Here is a 19,114-nt window from a genome sequence, read left to right on the forward strand (position 1 = left end):
TAAAAGATTTAGTAATAATAATAATTAAAATAATAATATTATTAAAAGAGGAGTTTGAAGAGTTCGTTTCCTCCATTCTTGAAGCGAATGAATTTTTTCAAAGTAGCGAAATTGCGCATTTGAAAAATATTTGGGCTTTTGACCCTTGCCGCTACCAAAATCCAATTACTGATCCACTATTTACTACTAAACTAAAATATCTGTTGCCATCTTGTGAAAATTTGGAGAAATTTGCGTTAAACGGGCCAGTAGATGATGTTTGCCATAGAGAACAACCAATAGGGAAAGAGCCTCTGGCATTTATATGCAAACACAGCACGGAAGCGCGCGTTTTGTATTTGTTGGGAACAACCAACGCTATTTTATATGGCGCTTTTTTTAAGGTGGATAGAAGCGCGGAAGGGAAAGAAATTCCTTATTTTTTATTCGACGATAACCACGTGTTTTCTATTGAGCACGTGGAAGCGGCTGTTTCCCTTTCATGGGAGCAACACACGGGCTATTTATTTTATAAAAGTTCTCGTTATACTTCTGACGTTGTCCTTGTGCTTCACTCATCAGGTGTTATTTATTATTATGAGTACTATATCATTATTATTATTGGTTTTTATTAATTATAAAAAAGAAAACTCACTGGTGTTGTACGACTGCTTTGGAAATTTCATTACAAACTACAAACTTTATAATAAGCAGCACAAAAAGTTGAGCATTGCAACTTTGACGAACGCTGTCGAGTCGAAAGTTTCCTTTATAACAGAAGAGTATTCATTACTTTCATTGGATATAATTTTAAAAATTGATTGGTAAATTAATCACTTTTTTCCCCCTGTTCTTCTACTAAAGCGGGACGCTATACCGATTGGAACTGATATGCCACTTTAGCAATTGCTTTATACACGAGTGCCTCCAAGCGCTCTCAGCGGCTCTCCCTTTGGACACTTTGGCGTTATTCACAGGGCAGGCCCTTCAACAAATTCACCAAGCGGACCTTTTTAGTAAGTATTTTTAGTGAATGTTAGTGGCAAATCCTTTAAATTTTCTATTAAAAGGTAGTCAATCGCCATCGCAGAATGAATGGGATGTTTTTGAGCAATGTTTGCTGGAGTTTTGCGGCTGCTTTTCTAATTTTACTCAGCCCGTGAACGACTCCGATCCTCCAGATGATTGGTCCTTTCTTCTTAGTTCCGCCTATCATTTAACGGTTGCTTTTTAGTGGATATTTTATTTTTTAAAAAATTTAGTGATTATAAAGTAGAGCCCTCTATTTCCGCACGCCGGCCGCTGGGAAAAAGAACCAAAGAAAAATTTTGACAAGTTTTTTAACGAAAACGCGCCCTTCAGTGACTATCTTGATGCTATCTTGGACAACCTTCATTATTTTTATGAAGCTATGAAACTCCATGTGGCCTATCGCCTATGGCAAGAATCAATGGCGGCTTTTTTACTAAAACTGGTGCGCAGATTTTTATGGATATTTATTATTTTTTACTTTTTTATAATTATTAAGTACATCATTTGGTAACCAAGAACTTACTGAAAATTTTTTATATAAAGTATCTAGAAATAAACTTGAAATATGTAAATAAAAAATTTCTATAATTTTAGTGGTCAAAAAAAAACTTGTTACTGAATAACACTGTAAAACGTATTTTTCGGCACTTTTTTCTTTAGAAATGAGCCATATCTAAAACTTTTTTACTAGTCGTTGTATCTTTCCTCAATTAACCACGTGGAATATTATTTACGCGAATTTCCAAGCTTATCGGAACTTCTTCCCTTAAAAGGTTTTTTGTCGAACTGTTTTCCGCCAAAAAACTTTATAATTTTCCTTGCCCTTTTTTTGAACCAATACTCTGCAGTTTGCAAATCTCAACTTGTTTACAAAAACGTGCCGTCTATTCATGAGTGGATTCAGGGCTGCATGTTGAACAAAAAAAAAGTTGCATTTTCCTAAAATTGCTTTATTAATAAACTAACCACATTGTCAGGAACCGGTCTTCTACGCGACCATCGAGCATCTTTACACCACTACGCTAATAAAGACTTCCTCTTTGGTTCTACGCGTGGGCGTCCACTGTTTTCTCTTTGATTGGCTGCGGAAGATTTGTGTTTTTTACACGAAATTTAGTGAATTAGACGCTATCGGTCCAGATAGTTTTTTTTTTTTAATGAAACAAATTGACGCCTTGAATTTTTCGATCGGCGAATTGGAATCCATTCCTTTCGGAGTTGCTTTTTTATTTCACGCCGTTATTTATGCCTGCAGAGAGACGTATTTTCTTATGATTGGCTTTTGAGTACACTATTTATAATACATTTATAATAGTAAAAGTATAGAGTGGACTAAAACCGCGTGTGAGATGCTAAAGCGGGATGACTTGGTTAGCCTGTCACGTGTCTAATGCATGCTTATAATGCATTTTGTTTTAATAAATTACTAGTATTACCTTCTATACAACATATTTTTTTCATTATTTTTTGTTTTTATATATTCACTATTTTTTTCCGAACTATCACTAATCAAGTCACATTTTTATGTATTGTCTTCTAAGGTTGCTTATCACGAGAGCAAAGTAGCCCCTAAACCTTGTTGGGCCATCGAGGTCAACTCTCTACAATATTTATAACGAATATTTATTAATATTTCGTCCCTTTTTGATTATAAATAATTTATGATTATAATGAAAATTGTATATTTTTGATAATCGCGTGCGTCTACATAATATATATCATTAATTTTTATCACCCATATTGCACCTGCTAACACGTGCCAACTTATAAATTGGTTCTGGTTATAAAAGTCATTTTATCCGTGCAATTAAACATTTTATAGGACTTTTGTGGTACTCACTTGTCCTGTCATGCTGAACAAAAGTCGCAAGAAACTCTCAACGATGAATGTAATGATTTTTGACTTCAAAGCCATTCTTTATATATAAAAATACAAAAAAGGCACATCATTGGAAGGCGCAGTGTTTGACGAGCGCTTTCCTTTAGACACTCGCACGTCCAAAGTTAGAGAATTGCTTCTTTCTCATAAAATACTAAAGCCACGTGGAGAATCATATTTTTGGTTTTTCATTATTATTATTATCATAATAATAATTCACTGTTATAATAGCGATCCCCAACAAGAAGAAGAACAGAAATTAAAACTGAAGTCTCTTTTGAGCTGCTCTCTTTCTGCATTGATCGGGCGTGGAATGTTCCTATTAAGTTCTAAACGCCCATCTTTTATTGGTTCTTATACTTATTTAATTTTATTATTGATTCGTTCTATTATTTTATATTAAAAACAAGAAACGTTTCATTTCCCTACACTCAACTTTTCCGTCGTTTTTCCTAACCAATCAAACGTCGTTACTTTCGATTTTAAAAGGTACTTTATGTCCCGTTTATGGTTAATTTTGGTCAGCCTGTACCTATTTCGGCTATATAACAATAATTATAATAATAACCTTCTAACAACATGCTCTCATTGGTCCGAAAGTTCAGGAACTGATGAGGATCTCGCTTGGCTTGAGTTCCACAATGGCGTGGCGGCGGGCTTACAACTCTCCCCGACTATCGAACTCGTTGATTCCTCATGGGTCGCTTATAATAAACATATCACTTCTCTGAATTCTTTAAACACACACTCTGGGTTCCTATTGGCTGTTGGTCTACAAGGTCACATGGTATTGGCTTTTTTACGAACTAATAAGACAATAAGAAATTTTTATTATTTATTTTGTTGAGAAGGCTTAGTCACAAGTTATCAATGTTTAGTGGTCAAACTTTGTAAACTTTCTAGCTTCCGCGGGTTAATTTTAAGTGGTATAAAACATAATAAAAACCTTCACTATTTTTACTGAACTTTTATAGTTAACCACTAGCATTTGTATTAGTATCAGTTCCTTTTCTTATTACCATTACTATTAATATTACCACTATAAAAGCGTGCCTGCCTCATTTTTTCATATATTAAAATTTTTCCCCAAACAGAAGCACTTGGCTCTGTGGATGGTCTACAGCTACCTGTCCAAGCGCCATGAGGCAACCACGCTGGCTTTGCTGTTAGGCATGGCGGTTGCTCATCGAGGGTCCCAGGACGATTATGTTTATCGGCTTCTAAGGTTCTCTTTTATTCACCTATATAACCACGTGAAATTGACCAATCAATATTTATTTAGCATTCACATCCTGGCCCTTCTCCCACCCGATTCGACGAGTTTAAACATAACTGAAACTGTGCAGACGGCGGCCATTATGGGCCTGGGACTGCTTTTCCAAAACACGTGTCATCTGCGTATAATTAAACTTCTGCTCAATGAAATCAAGATAAATATCTCACGCGGTTCGTTCCGCCAACCAGAAAGCTATGCGCTTGCCGCCGGCTTTGCTCTTGGCTTTGTGGCTTTAGGTCATTTCGCGCGATTTTATAAGTTCAACCCTTTGTGTGATTAGTTGGTTGCACAATCATAGGGAAAGGCGATGACGAATGTATTTCGAGTTTGAGAGTAGCAGATGAACTTTGCGGCCTCTTAAATGGCCTCATTATTATTATTATTATGAAAATTGTTATTTTTATTTTTATTTTTATTATTATTATTATTACTGAAAATATAAAAATCTTATACAACCTTCTGATAAAAATTTGTCTTAAATTTATGAAGAGGTAAATAATAAAAGGTCCTTCACGGCTATTACCGAGAAAAACTTGCGTAGTTGGTAAACCACATGGTTGGAGAGCACGTGGTAGGACCATACGGCTTCGGGCTATTTTTAGCTTATTATAGAGTCAAATTGCACCTCCACACTGCTTTAATTCTACCCGTATATCACCGGGCATATTTTCGATAGACCTTGATTTTTGGTTGTCTAAGAGTTTTGTTTATGTTCTGTTATGTAAATAATATTTTTTATAATTATTACTACATAATAGTAATAATAAAAACATAAGAAACACTATAGAAGTTTACAATAATAATGAAATGAAGTCATGCTTTTTTCTAAAATAAAAGGAAAATTTTAATGCTTTAATATTTTTTTATAGATTTTACCAAAAAAAATATTATTTTTAACGAAAAAAGGACGTTTCCCGGTTTTCGGTTTTTGGAATGTTCCGGTTCTTTTTTTACTTATTATCACTATTGTCTGTCACTACGTTTTTTTAATAAAGATAATAAAATCAAGCAAGTCACTGCAGTTAATGCAGAAGTTACTACTCCAGCAGGTTTTAATATTATTATAATTACTATTATTATTATTATTACGTTAATACTACAGTAACGATGGCGCTTGCGTTGATCTATTTAAAAACAAATAATAAAAGTGTAGCGTCAAGGTTTTTTTCTACTTTCAATCTTTTCTTTTTACTTTAATAAAGTTTTTTATTAACAGACTCAGCCTCCCCACCACGTGGTTTGAATTGCAATACATTCGGGACTTTTTTTTGCTTTTAATGGTAGTTTCAAAAAGTCTAATAATGTGGTCGTCCATACAACCTACAACCTCGTGGGTCTTTGACCAGGTTGCTGTTTTACAAAGACTTTATAGGTTTGCTTATGGCATTTGTGTATCTAGGTCCCTCATTTGTTGCGGGCATCTGGCAAGGAAAATAATGAGACGATGCTTCAAAGCATACATAGAAATAAAAGCAAAGTTAGCTACTCAAAAACTCCGTTTTATAAAGTTATAAAACTACTATATAATAGTCACAAATTCATATATATGCCGGTGCCTGCCTGGCGATTGGCTTAAAGTTCGCTGGAACTGCCTTGAAGGAAGCTGTCGCGTGCTTAGAAGTATACTCGTGTTATTATACTGAGTGCTATACTTCGTATCAATGTATATTAAATTAAGCACTTTCTGGAATTAATCCATAAATGCTGCCAAACTAGCGAGCAGGTAACACGTGGGCTTCCTATTTTATTTTTGGAGAGTACGTTTTATATCAATAAATAAATAGAAAATACCTCAAAACGTGGAATATACATGCGCTGTTATTGTTTTGCAGAGCCTCGCAATTGTGATGGCCGGTACGTATTTTTATTCACCATAAGATTAGTAGGTTTGACTTCGCACGCTTCCTGGTACGTCGATTTTTTATAATGACATATAAATATTCCAGGCACTGGAGATGTTGGATTGCTTAAACTTTGCAGGAAGATGCGAAGGGTCAAAGGACTGACGTACGGGATTTACGCAGCCGTCCACATGGCTTTGGGCTCCTTGTTTTTAGGGGGAGGCAAGCCAAATAATGAATTTTCTCGGACGATAGAAAACTTTTCATATGTATATATTTTAAGGTCTTTTTAGTTTTGGTACTACCAACGAGTCCGTTGCTGCTTTGCTTTGTGCTTTCTATCCTTCCTTTCCTGCTTCATTTTCCGTATCAAAATATTACTTACCAGGTTTAACTTTTCTATCTTAAGTATTTGTTATTATAAAAGTATTATAGAAGTAAAAACTTTTTATTAATGTAAATATTATATTTATATTTGCTATATAACCAGCACTTCGTCACATGTATGTTATTGCTGCCAAAAGACGCGCGCTGATCACTTTTGACCTTGACGGTTCACTTTGTTCATTGCCCGTTCTGAGTAAGATTTTTATTATTATTTTTATTGTGACCACCAATGCTAATTTTCATTTTCCACAAATCAAAGTTTTTTCCAGTAAATCTGAAGAAGTTATGAAGTTAACTACGCCATGTTTACTTCCTTCGTTTGATTCCATTTCGGTTTTCTTTTTTTTTTACTCATCACTATTTCTATATCTTATTTTACGTTATATTAATAGCGAGTAGAGACAAGTTCTTCATTACATTATAATCTTTCGTTAGACAAAAAAGCTGTAGAAAAGGTCGTTGCTCTAGGTATATTCTATTTCTTTTATACGTATATACATAGTTATGTATTTTTTTTTAAATATATATACTTTCAGAGGCCCTTTACCTTAAAAAAAAAAACATCATTGAAAATTTTTCAAAAAGAATTTTTGGTAGATAATTAACTGATTTATATTCTTTATTTAGTTTTTATTTTTTTTTATTTAAGCTCCGGAGTTAATTTCTTCTGTACTTAAGAAAAGCAAAGGTTTATTATTATTATAATTTATTCATATATAATATTATTAACGATATTAATTATAGAAGTGAACTTTTCCAACTCGTTTGAAAATTTATTTTATAGCGAAAATCAAATTCTTCAGGATCTTTTTTTCAAAACACTCCAGCGAAACACAATATATAATGAACGTTCTGAATTTCTTGCTATTTTTCTGAACCTGGAAAAGTGCATCAACTTAATGCCGTCCTCTTTTGATCCGGAACTTTCGCTTCAGATTAAACTAATTACTCGCGTGCTCTCCTTAACGAGGGCAAGTAGTGCTGAACCCCCTCAAACTTATTATTCGTCTTATTTTAGTTATGAAGCTCAATTTTTAAAAACTTTTCTTCTAAAAATGGAAGATTTCCTCTCAAAAAATTGTTTATGCGCATTGACTTCCTTTCTTGGAAAACTGGAGCCCTTTTTGTCGGCAGAGGAACACCTGGACTTTGGTCTTTTAAAAGAGAGAAGCACGTGGTTGTGTGGTTATTTACGGTATCATGGCTTTCCCATAGTGACAGAACTTTTTGAAATTCTGGTTATTTTAAAGGTTCTATGATAATTTAGCAACTTTTTATATATTTTATTAATATTTTTCTCCAGAACAATCCAACAACTCGAGCGTTGAGCTTGATTATTCAAAGATTCCCAACTCTTGATAAAAAAAATTTACTTACTATTATATCTTGCGTTGGTCCACGTTTAAATTTATAATAATTACTGCGAATATTCCAAAAAAGAATTATATTTAATAAAAACTTTAGAAGTTTATAAATTATTAAAACTAGTCACTTTTTTCATGTAGAAGGAAAGTTTTATAAAAATATAATCGTTTTTATATGAAACTGATTTGCTCAAGTTTTAATATTGCTTGTAGCAAAAAAAAATTTAGCCAGCACCAACTACTAAAATGGACGATAAATAAAAGCTCATTTCTCAAAAAGACACAATCTTTTAAAAGTGTAATAAAGTTTATGAAGTAAATTCAGAAATATGGAAAAGTGTGGAATTTTATACTAACAAAAGGATGCCACCAAAAAAAAAATAGAAATAACGGCTCACAGCGTCTTGTATACATACAAATACTTGTCTATCTGTTTAAATATTGAATCACTGTCCAAAGTTAAGATGGTAATTATATCTATAACTGAATACCATATACAAAGTATTATTAGCATGGAAATATCAGATTAATTTCTTCTTTTGAGCAGAAAAACATATCAAAAAAAAAAAGTATCTGGTGAGTTTAAAGCTGTTAACACCAAAGTTTCCTATAAATGAAACTCAAAAATCTGGAGTTGACTTTTCAGTTGTATTCAGTTACTGTTAGAACGGCTCTTTTAATAGGAAAATGAAAGATAAAACGTATTATACATTAGAATGCATAGGAAAGCAGTATAGAAGCCCCGGACACCCAAATGAGACACTTATAGTCATAATATAAGAGCCACCAGCACGTTAAACGATTTTTATTTAATTTCGCAGTACTTGCCTGGTTTTGACTTATTATAATTGCAACTCCATACTCTTTACAATAGTAAAAACTTTTTTGTTAGGGCACGCTCGTACGCCTGTATTTTTTAAAAAATTTTACTAATATAAGTGGTAAGCCCATATCTTATACAGAAAAAGTAATTAATAGTTACCTTTTTATGATGTAGTAGTGAAATTGAATGATAAGCTGTTTCATGAAAGTTTATGATAACCTCAACATAAAAATTTCAATCACCCTAACTTGTATTCAGCACTGCTGACTTAAAAATCTTCTCCACTTCTTTTGAAGAAACCATGACTATAAGATTTTGGTGGTTTTATAGTTTAAATAAAATACGTTATGAAACATTAATCTCGGTCAGCTTTTTTATGAAAATTATAAAATGAAATAAGTATATTTACTCCTTTAAAAGGGGTGACAGAGCCTTTATGAGGTCACAGTTCTATGGTTTCACTACATATAAATTAGAAAATAATTATTTACCAATAAATATTTGTTAAACAAAAATTATTAGCCATACAGATGAAATAGTTAATAAAATATATTCCTCATTCCTTATTAGAGCAAAAGTACATCACATAAATTCTAATATTTCTTACGTCACTTACTTAGTATGTGGTCTTCATTTGACGCAATATTTGTCTGCTCTGTACGTGATAAAACAGTGAAAGTAAAGCGTATAACCATTAAATAAAACACGTTAATAAAAATAAGTGTTCTTTATGTAGAAAAGAGCCGGATTAATATACCATTTTTTTTAAGCGATGGGCTTAAATAACGAATTTAAACTTATTAAAAACAGTGCTCCATTAAAATAACAGCATATTAAAACAGATACTTATATACTAGTCTTCCTAGCCAAGTTGACCAACCCTAAATCTTCTTTTATTCCATTAGGAACAAAAATGTTTACTACTGTTCTTAAAAAAACCGAACTGTGCAATTAAAAAATTTCTAAAATCAATTTTTTTTTGCTATTTTTACCAAATTAAAAACAAGAAATTATAACTTTTTTAATTTGGTCTCTATCAACGTTAGATTGAAGACCGATATCAGAAAAGTTATTCAAATCTTTTTCCTGCCCATAAGTGGAAAAATATTTCAGGTAAGAAAAGTTTGTTTAGTGAGTGATACAAACAAATAATTTTATTTAATCCAACCTTCAGTGTGTATATCAGTGCTTTACTTTTAATAAATGAAATTTTTCCTGCACTTAATATTTCTAGTATTAGAGTTTTAAAACTATAATTAAGTTGAAAGGATAACTATAAACAGAACTTTGATAATCGTAAAAGTAAAAGGGCTTTTATAAAAGCTCTGTTGGGACCGTATATATTGACAAAATTTTTTTATTTTACGTTTGGCTCTATATTTTTTTAAAAACTGTAATTTTTTAAAATAGAAAAACTGAACTTTTTAAAAAAAATGATGGGGATATTACTGCTGGCAGAAATCTGCTTCTTTGCTATGTCAACAGTGGCACAAAAGACTAATTGTAAGCTGGTTAAGTTCCCACCTCGGCTAAGTTGGGTCAATCACGCTTGGGGTGTTTACGATAGTGCCAAAGGTATTAGAGCTTAACCTCCTTTTTTTACGTGTATACACTACAATATTAAAAAAAAATAGGTTTGCTATCACTGGAGCCTGTAAATGGGCATAAAGTCATCTTCGTCGATTTGTTTAAAAGTAATGCTAAGAGTAACAAAGATTTTATTAATACAGGCCATATTGTTGTTTGCTACATATCTGGCGGAACAGTTGAAGCATGGAGGTATAAGTGTCGTCTATGGATCCCTTTGAACCCTAAAATCAAATTTTTTTGGTACAGGCCTGACGTTAAAGAAAATCTAGAAACTTGGAAAGCTGTTTCAGCTAATAAGTTGCTAGAATTTAAACACGAGACATGGCTTGATATTACTAAGCTAGAGCTTATAAAACCTCTTATGATGAACGTAATATATAGATTTAAATTTTTCTTGCTAATAAACCGGTTATAGTTATGAATTCAAATTGCTTGCAACTTGAAAATAATTTTTTTTTACTAGCGTCTTCAATTAGCTGTTCAAAAAAACTGCCAAGCAGTTGAAATTGATAATGTTGATTGCTATCAAAATCAGTGTGTAAACGGGACTACCAAGCCAGCGTTAACTACTCACCAAATAGAGTATGACTTGTGGTTGGTTAAACAAGCTCATCTTCTGGGACTGGCAATCGGTGGGCTACCGTATTTCTAACTTTTTTTTACTAAAAGATGCTAATAAAAAAGGTCAACGCATGCTTAAGGTCTTAAAAATGCGATCTCTCTAGTCCCGTTGTTGGCTAAATATTTTGATTTTGGAGTCAATGAAGGTAAAATCGATAATAAAAAAGGTAAAAGAAAATAAAATGTTTTAAAGTATCATATATAAAGAATGTTTAGAATATAATGAGTGCAATGCTTACAGAGAATTTATACGGCAGAAAAAAAGGTGTTGTACCTTTTGTTAAACCGGTTTGCTATTATTATTAATAACTTATATTTATTAGCATTTTTGGTGCCGAATATTTTAAGTTAAAAAAAATGACATCTTTTAATGATTATATGAAACAGCGATGTATAAGAGCTTCTTACTACAGAATGATGACAAAAATAAATATAAACAATAATTGGATGGATTGTTCTATGCTTAGCCCAAGGAAGCGGCAGAACCCTCCTACGGTAAGGGCACCACGCATCGTAATAATAGAGTTAATAAAAATACAAATTTTAAATAAGGTATCTTGCTGAGGTATCCAAAAGCGATACTCTTTTTGATATAACAATAAAGCGTATTTAAAGAGCTAAACTTCGTATAATTAATCCTTAAAAAAAGGTGAAACTTTAGTATAACAAACAATATTTTGCTGTGGAAGAATTTTATTTAAGATAGAAGAGTACTTTAAATTGTAATATGTGTTGTTTTTAGCGATTCACAAACCTTTAACTATACTGCATGCTTATAAAAGTTTGGTTTTAGTTATTAACAAATCATATAAATGATAACAATAAAGTTTAAAGTTTACAATGTTAAGTTCAAGCAAAGATGTATTTTAAATAGTTGTTTAAAGGTCATTAACACTAATTGAAGGGCATATATAATAGGGCTCCGCTTGATATTTGAAATATATGTAGCCATTACTATATAAATATGTATTGCTCTTTAATATAAACTACTACTTAGAAATTGTTTTTAACAGACTTACAAATGCAAAAAATCCTGTAAAAGTGACTCCGATTGTTCTCAACTGTTAACAAAAAAGTGCTACAACGGTAAAATAACAAAAGAAAATATTAGTACTTATTTTTTTAATACTAAACAAATTAATTATAGGATTCTGCGAATACGGAACTCCAGCATGCGATTGCACCAAACCGCCCAACTTAGTATGCTACGATCTTTTTGGGGATTGCACAGGAATCAACGGGACTTGTGTGTATAATAAAAAAATGCATCTTCAAATATGCAGGAGCAAACCCACAGTAGATAAATGTAAAGTTTTGGGTTAGTTTTGATATTTTCTCGTTTACTTTAATAATTATGTTTTTTTCCTATCTACTTATTAAAATATATTAGGGGTTTGTAAGGCTCCACCAATCGTGAGTACTCCTAAAAAAAAAGATGACCCATGTTTTGGGCTAAAAAATAGCACGTGCGTACAGAATAAAGTAGCGAATAGTAAAAGAAGAACTCCCTTGGACCCTAATAAAACTTTAACTATAGTCAGTGATCCTTCAAGCTCTTCTAATATTAATTGGAATGAAGTCGGTAAGGCTCAACATGAAGTGGTTGTGGATATAAATCGCCCCAAAAACATTTTAAAAGGAAGTATAACAAACGGAGCTACTTCAAATAATTTAGAAGATAATAGTTTAACAACAGAGGAATCGTTTAATGGAATAATAGATCCGGACTTTGAATTTTCCAGCAAAAGCAATGAGTTGTCTTTAAATAGAAATAACCAAAGTTTAGACGATTATGAAACATCTTTGTACTTAGGAATCGATATAAAAAGTAAAGTAGACCTTAGTAAAGACCCGAAGGCCAATTTGACTGGTAGTCAAAACCATGATCTAGAAGTGGCAAATTCAACCCAGAGCTCAGAGGTTACTTCTGAGGCGAATTTAGGTCATAAGAATGATCCAAAGACTGGTGCTACTGGCACTCAGGGTCAATATAAAGACCCGGAAGTAACAAAAGTAACTACAGAGACTGATCCTAAACTAACTATTCAGGCTAACGTTGAGACCAATTTAGAGAACGACCATAAAAATGATCCAGAAGTTGGTGCTACTGGCACTCAGAGCCAATATAACGACCCGGAAGTAACAAAAATAACTACAGAGACTGATCCTAAACTAACTATTCAGGCCAACGTTGAGACCAATTTAGAGAACGACCATAAAAATGATCCAGAAGTTGGTGCTACTGGCACTCAGAGCCAATATAACGACCCGGAAGTAACAAAAATAACTACAGAGACTGATTCTAAACTAACTATTCAGGCCAACGTTGAGACCAATTTAGAGAACGACCATAAAAATGATCCAGAAGTTGGTGCTACTGGCACTCAGAGCCAATATAATGACCCGGAAGTAACAAAAGTAACTACAGAGACTGATCCTAAACTAACTATTCAGGCCAACGTAGAGGCTAATTTGGAGATTAACCATAAAAATGATCCAGAAGTTGGTGCTACTGGCACTCAGAGCCAATATAATGACCCGGAAGTAACAAAAGTAACTACAGAGACTGATCCTAAACTAACTATTCAGGCTAACGTTGAGACCAATTTAGAGAACGACCATAAAAATGATCCAGAAGTTGGTGCTACTGGCATTCAGAGTCAATATAATGACCCGGAAGTAACAAAAGTAACTACAGAGACTGATCCTAAACTAACTATTCAGGCCAACGTAGAGGCTAATTTGGAGATTAACCATAAAAATGATCCAGAAGTTGGTGCTACTGGCACTCAGAGCCAATATAATGACCCGGAAGTAACAAAAATAACTACAGAGACTGATCCTAAACTAACTATTCAGGCCAACGTTGAGACCAATTTAGAGAACGACCATAAAAATGATCCAGAAGTTGGTGCTACTGGCATTCAGAGTCAATATAATGACCCGGAAGTAACAAAAGTAACTACAGAGACTGATCCTAAACTAACTATTCAGGCTAACGTTGAGACCAATTTAGAGAACGACCATAAAAATGATCCAGAAGTTGGTGCTACTGGCATTCAGAGTCAATATAATGACCCGGAAGTAACAAAAGTAACTACAGAGACTGATCCTAAACTAACTATTCAGGCCAATGTTGAGACCAAAGGAAGTATAACAAACGGAGCTACTTCAAATAATTTAGAAGATAATAGTTTAACAACAGAAGAATCGTTTAATGGAATAATAGATCCGGACTTTGAATTTTCCAGCAAAAGCAATGAGTTGTCTTTAAATAGAAATAACCAAAGTTTAGATGATTATTATGAAACGTCTTTGTATTTAGGAATCGATATAAAAAGTAAAGTAGACCTTAGTAAAGACCCGAAGGCCAATTTGACTGGTAGTCAAAACCATGATCTAGAAGTGGCAAATTCAACCCAGAGCTCAGAGGTTACTTCTGAGGCGAATTTAGGTCATAAGAATGATCCAAAGACTGGTGCTACTGGCACTCAGGGTCAATATAAAGACCCGGAAGTAACAAAAGTAACTACAGAGACTGATCCTAAACTAACTATTCAGGCTAACGTTGAGACCAATTTAGAGAACGACCATAAAAATGATCCAGAAGTTGGTGCTACTGGCACTCAGAGCCAATATAACGACCCGGAAGTAACAAAAATAACTACAGAGACTGATTCTAAACTAACTATTCAGGCCAACGTTGAGACCAATTTAGAGAACGACCATAAAAATGATCCAGAAGTTGGTGCTACTGGCACTCAGAGCCAATATAACGACCCGGAAGTAACAAAAATAACTACAGAGACTGATTCTAAACTAACTATTCAGGCTAACGTTGAGACCAATTTAGAGAACGACCATAAAAATGATCCAGAAGTTGGTGCTACTGGCATTCAGAGTCAATATAATGACCCGGAAGTAACAAAAGTAACTACAGAGACTGATTCTAAACTAACTATTCAGGCCAACGTTGAGACCAATTTAGAGAACGACCATAAAAATGATCCAGAAGTTGGTGCTACTGGCACTCAGAGCCAATATAATGACCCGGAAGTAACAAAAGTAACTACAGAGACTGATCCTAAACTAACTATTCAGGCCAACGTAGAGGCTAATTTGGAGATTAACCATAAAAATGATCCAGAAGTTGGTGCTACTGGCACTCAGAGCCAATATAATGACCCGGAAGTAACAAAAATAACTACAGAGACTGATCCTAAACTAACTATTCAGGCCAACGTTGAGACCAATTTAGAGAACGACCATAAAAATGATCCAGAAGTTGGTGCTACTGGCATTCAGAGTCAATATAATGACCCGGAAGTAACAAAAGTAACTACAGAGACTGATCCTAAACTAACTATTCAGGCTAACGTAGAGGCTAATTTAGAGAACGACCATAAAAATGATCCAGAAGTTGGTGCTACTGGCACTCAGAGCCAATATAATGACCCGGAAGTAACAAAAGTAACTACAGAGACTGATCCTAAACTAACTATTCAGGCCAACGTAGAGGCTAATTTGGAGATTAACCATAAAAATGATCCAGAAGTTGGTGCTACTGGCATTCAGAGTCAATATAATGACCCGGAAGTAACAAAAGTAACTACAGAGACTGATCCTAAACTAACTATTCAGGCCAACGTAGAGGCTAATTTGGAGATTAACCATAAAAATGATCCAGAAGTTGGTGCTACTGGCATTCAGAGTCAATATAATGACCCGGAAGTAACAAAAGTAACTACAGAGACTGATCCTAAACTAACTATTCAGGCCAATGTTGAGACCAAAGGAAGTATAACAAACGGAGCTACTTCAAATAATTTAGAAGATAATAGTTTAACAACAGAAGAATCGTTTAATGGAATAATAGATCCGGACTTTGAATTTTCCAGCAAAAGCAATGAGTTGTCTTTAAATAGAAATAACCAAAGTTTAGATGATTATTATGAAACGTCTTTGTATTTAGGAATCGATATAAAAAGTAAAGTAGACCTTAGTAAAGACCCGAAGGCCAATTTGACTGGTAGTCAAAACCATGATCTAGAAGTGGCAAATTCAACCCAGAGCTCAGAGGTTACTTCTGAGGCGAATTTAGGTCATAAGAATGATCCAAAGACTGGTGCTACTGGCACTCAGGGTCAATATAAAGACCCGGAAGTAACAAAAGTAACTACAGAGACTGATCCTAAACTAACTATTCAGGCTAACGTTGAGACCAATTTAGAGAACGACCATAAAAATGATCCAGAAGTTGGTGCTACTGGCACTCAGAGCCAATATAACGACCCGGAAGTAACAAAAATAACTACAGAGACTGATTCTAAACTAACTATTCAGGCCAACGTTGAGACCAATTTAGAGAACGACCATAAAAATGATCCAGAAGTTGGTGCTACTGGCACTCAGAGCCAATATAACGACCCGGAAGTAACAAAAATAACTACAGAGACTGATTCTAAACTAACTATTCAGGCTAACGTTGAGACCAATTTAGAGAACGACCATAAAAATGATCCAGAAGTTGGTGCTACTGGCATTCAGAGTCAATATAATGACCCGGAAGTAACAAAAGTAACTACAGAGACTGATTCTAAACTAACTATTCAGGCCAACGTTGAGACCAATTTAGAGAACGACCATAAAAATGATCCAGAAGTTGGTGCTACTGGCACTCAGAGCCAATATAATGACCCGGAAGTAACAAAAGTAACTACAGAGACTGATCCTAAACTAACTATTCAGGCCAACGTAGAGGCTAATTTGGAGATTAACCATAAAAATGATCCAGAAGTTGGTGCTACTGGCACTCAGAGCCAATATAATGACCCGGAAGTAACAAAAGTAACTACAGAGACTGATCCTAAACTAACTATTCAGGCCAACGTTGAGACCAATTTAGAGAACGACCATAAAAATGATCCAGAAGTTGGTGCTACTGGCACTCAGAGCCAATATAATGACCCGGAAGTAACAAAAGTAACTACAGAGACTGATCCTAAACTAACTATTCAGGCCAACGTAGAGGCTAATTTGGAGATTAACCATAAAAATGATCCAGAAGTTGGTGCTACTGGCACTCAGAGCCAATATAATGACCCGGAAGTAACAAAAGTAACTACAGAGACTGATCCTAAACTAACTATTCAGGCTAACGTTGAGACCAATTTAGAGAACGACCATAAAAATGATCCAGAAGTTGGTGCTACTGGCATTCAGAGTCAATATAATGACCCGGAAGTAACAAAAGTAACTACAGAGACTGATCCTAAACTAACTATTCAGGCCAACGTAGAGGCTAATTTGGAGATTAACCATAAAAATGATCCAGAAGTTGGTGCTACTGGCACTCAGAGCCAATATAATGACCCGGAAGTAACAAAAATAACTACAGAGACTGATCCTAAACTAACTATTCAGGCCAACGTTGAGACCAATTTAGAGAACGACCATAAAAATGATCCAGAAGTTGGTGCTACTGGCATTCAGAGTCAATATAATGACCCGGAAGTAACAAAAGTAACTACAGAGACTGATCCTAAACTAACTATTCAGGCCAACGTAGAGGCTAATTTGGAGATTAACCATAAAAATGATCCAGAAGTTGGTGCTACTGGCATTCAGAGTCAATATAATGACCCGGAAGTAACAAAAGTAACTACAGAGACTGATCCTAAACTAACTATTCAGGCCAACGTAGAGGCTAATTTGGAGATTAACCATAAAAATGATCCAGAAGTTGGTGCTACTGGCATTCAGAGTCAATATAATGACCCGGAAGTAACAAAAGTAACTACAGAGACTGATTCTAAACTAACTATTCAGGCCAACGTAGAGGCTAATTTAGAGAACGACCATAAAAATGATCCAGAAGTTGGTGCTACTGGCATTCAGAGTCAATATAATGACCCGGAAGTAACAAAAGTAACTACAGAGACTGATCCTAAACTAACTATTCAGGCTAACGTTGAGACCAATTTAGAGAACGACCATAAAAATGATCCAGAAGTTGGTGCTACTGGCATTCAGAGTCAATATAATGACCCGGAAGTAACAAAAGTAACTACAGAGACTGATCCTAAACTAACTATTCAGGCCAACGTAGAGGCTAATTTGGAGATTAACCATAAAAATGATCCAGAAGTTGGTGCTACTGGCACTCAGAGCCAATATAATGACCCGGAAGTAACAAAAATAACTACAGAGACTGATCCTAAACTAACTATTCAGGCCAACGTTGAGACCAATTTAGAGAACGACCATAAAAATGATCCAGAAGTTGGTGCTACTGGCATTCAGAGTCAATATAATGACCCGGAAGTAACAAAAGTAACTACAGAGACTGATCCTAAACTAACTATTCAGGCTAACGTTGAGACCAATTTAGAGAACGACCATAAAAATGATCCAGAAGTTGGTGCTACTGGCATTCAGAGTCAATATAATGACCCGGAAGTAACAAAAGTAACTACAGAGACTGATCCTAAACTAACTATTCAGGCCAACGTAGAGGCTAATTTGGAGATTAACCATAAAAATGATCCAGAAGTTGGTGCTACTGGCACTCAGAGCCAATATAATGACCCGGAAGTAACAAAAGTAACTACAGAGACTGATTCTAAACTAACTATTCAGGCCAACGTTGAGACCAATTTAGAGAACGACCATAAAAATGATCCAGAAGTTGGTGCTACTGGCACTCAGAGCCAATATAATGACCCGGAAGTAACAAAAGTAACTACAGAGACTGATCCTAAACTAACTATTCAGGCCAACGTAGAGGCTAATTTGGAGATTAACCATAAAAATGATCCAGAAGTTGGTGCTACTGGCACTCAGAGCCAATATAATGACCCGGAAGTAACAAAAGTAACTACAGAGACTGATCCTAAACTAACTATTCAGGCTAACGTTGAGACCAATTTAGAGAACGACCATAAAAATGATCCAGAAGTTGGTGCTACTGGCATTCAGAGTCAATATAATGACCCGGAAGTAACAAAAGTAACTACAGAGACTGATCCTAAACTAACTATTCAGGCCAACGTAGAGGCTAATTTGGAGATTAACCATAAAAATGATCCAGAAGTTGGTGCTACTGGCACTCAGAGCCAATATAATGACCCGGAAGTAACAAAAATAACTACAGAGACTGATCCTAAACTAACTATTCAGGCCAACGTTGAGACCAATTTAGAGAACGACCATAAAAATGATCCAGAAGTTGGTGCTACTGGCATTCAGAGTCAATATAATGACCCGGAAGTAACAAAAGTAACTACAGAGACTGATCCTAAACTAACTATTCAGGCTAACGTT

General features: G+C 34.5%; 2 protein-coding genes and 1 long non-coding RNA gene across 3 annotated transcripts; all 3 read left to right on the plus strand.

The window, feature by feature from the left end:
- The first annotated feature begins 3,176 nt into the window (after positions 1 to 3,176).
- On the plus strand, positions 3,177 to 4,446 carry LOC135142730 (anaphase-promoting complex subunit 1-like). The gene is made up of 5 exons (XM_064074477.1): positions 3,177 to 3,240; positions 3,301 to 3,379; positions 3,491 to 3,677; positions 3,985 to 4,115; positions 4,173 to 4,446. The coding sequence occupies exons 1-5, from the start codon at positions 3,204 to 3,206 to the stop codon at positions 4,444 to 4,446; spliced, it is 708 nt and encodes a 235-aa protein (XP_063930547.1). The 5' UTR covers positions 3,177 to 3,203.
- Positions 4,447 to 5,160: 714 nt separating this feature from the next.
- LOC135142752 (uncharacterized) lies at positions 5,161 to 5,406 on the plus strand. Its single transcript, XR_010282622.1, has 3 exons — positions 5,161 to 5,215; positions 5,269 to 5,326; positions 5,383 to 5,406. It is a non-coding gene; the product is annotated as an uncharacterized LOC135142752 (long non-coding RNA).
- LOC135142731 (anaphase-promoting complex subunit 1-like) lies at positions 5,401 to 7,418 on the plus strand. The gene is made up of 14 exons (XM_064074478.1): positions 5,401 to 5,512; positions 5,566 to 5,643; positions 5,697 to 5,786; positions 5,845 to 5,889; positions 5,951 to 6,020; positions 6,113 to 6,229; positions 6,291 to 6,395; positions 6,498 to 6,587; positions 6,654 to 6,727; positions 6,787 to 6,862; positions 6,931 to 6,987; positions 7,044 to 7,082; positions 7,139 to 7,365; positions 7,413 to 7,418. The coding sequence occupies exons 1-14, from the start codon at positions 5,444 to 5,446 to the stop codon at positions 7,416 to 7,418; spliced, it is 1,143 nt and encodes a 380-aa protein (XP_063930548.1). The 5' UTR covers positions 5,401 to 5,443.
- The last annotated feature ends 11,696 nt before the right edge of the window (positions 7,419 to 19,114 follow it).

This window comes from Zophobas morio, unplaced genomic scaffold, assembly GCF_036711695.1.
Source record: "Zophobas morio isolate AGI-343-1 ecotype UQ-CSIRO unplaced genomic scaffold, CSIRO_AGI_Zmor_V1 ptg000052l, whole genome shotgun sequence".
NCBI classification, from domain to species: Eukaryota; Metazoa; Arthropoda; class Insecta; order Coleoptera; family Tenebrionidae; genus Zophobas; species Zophobas morio.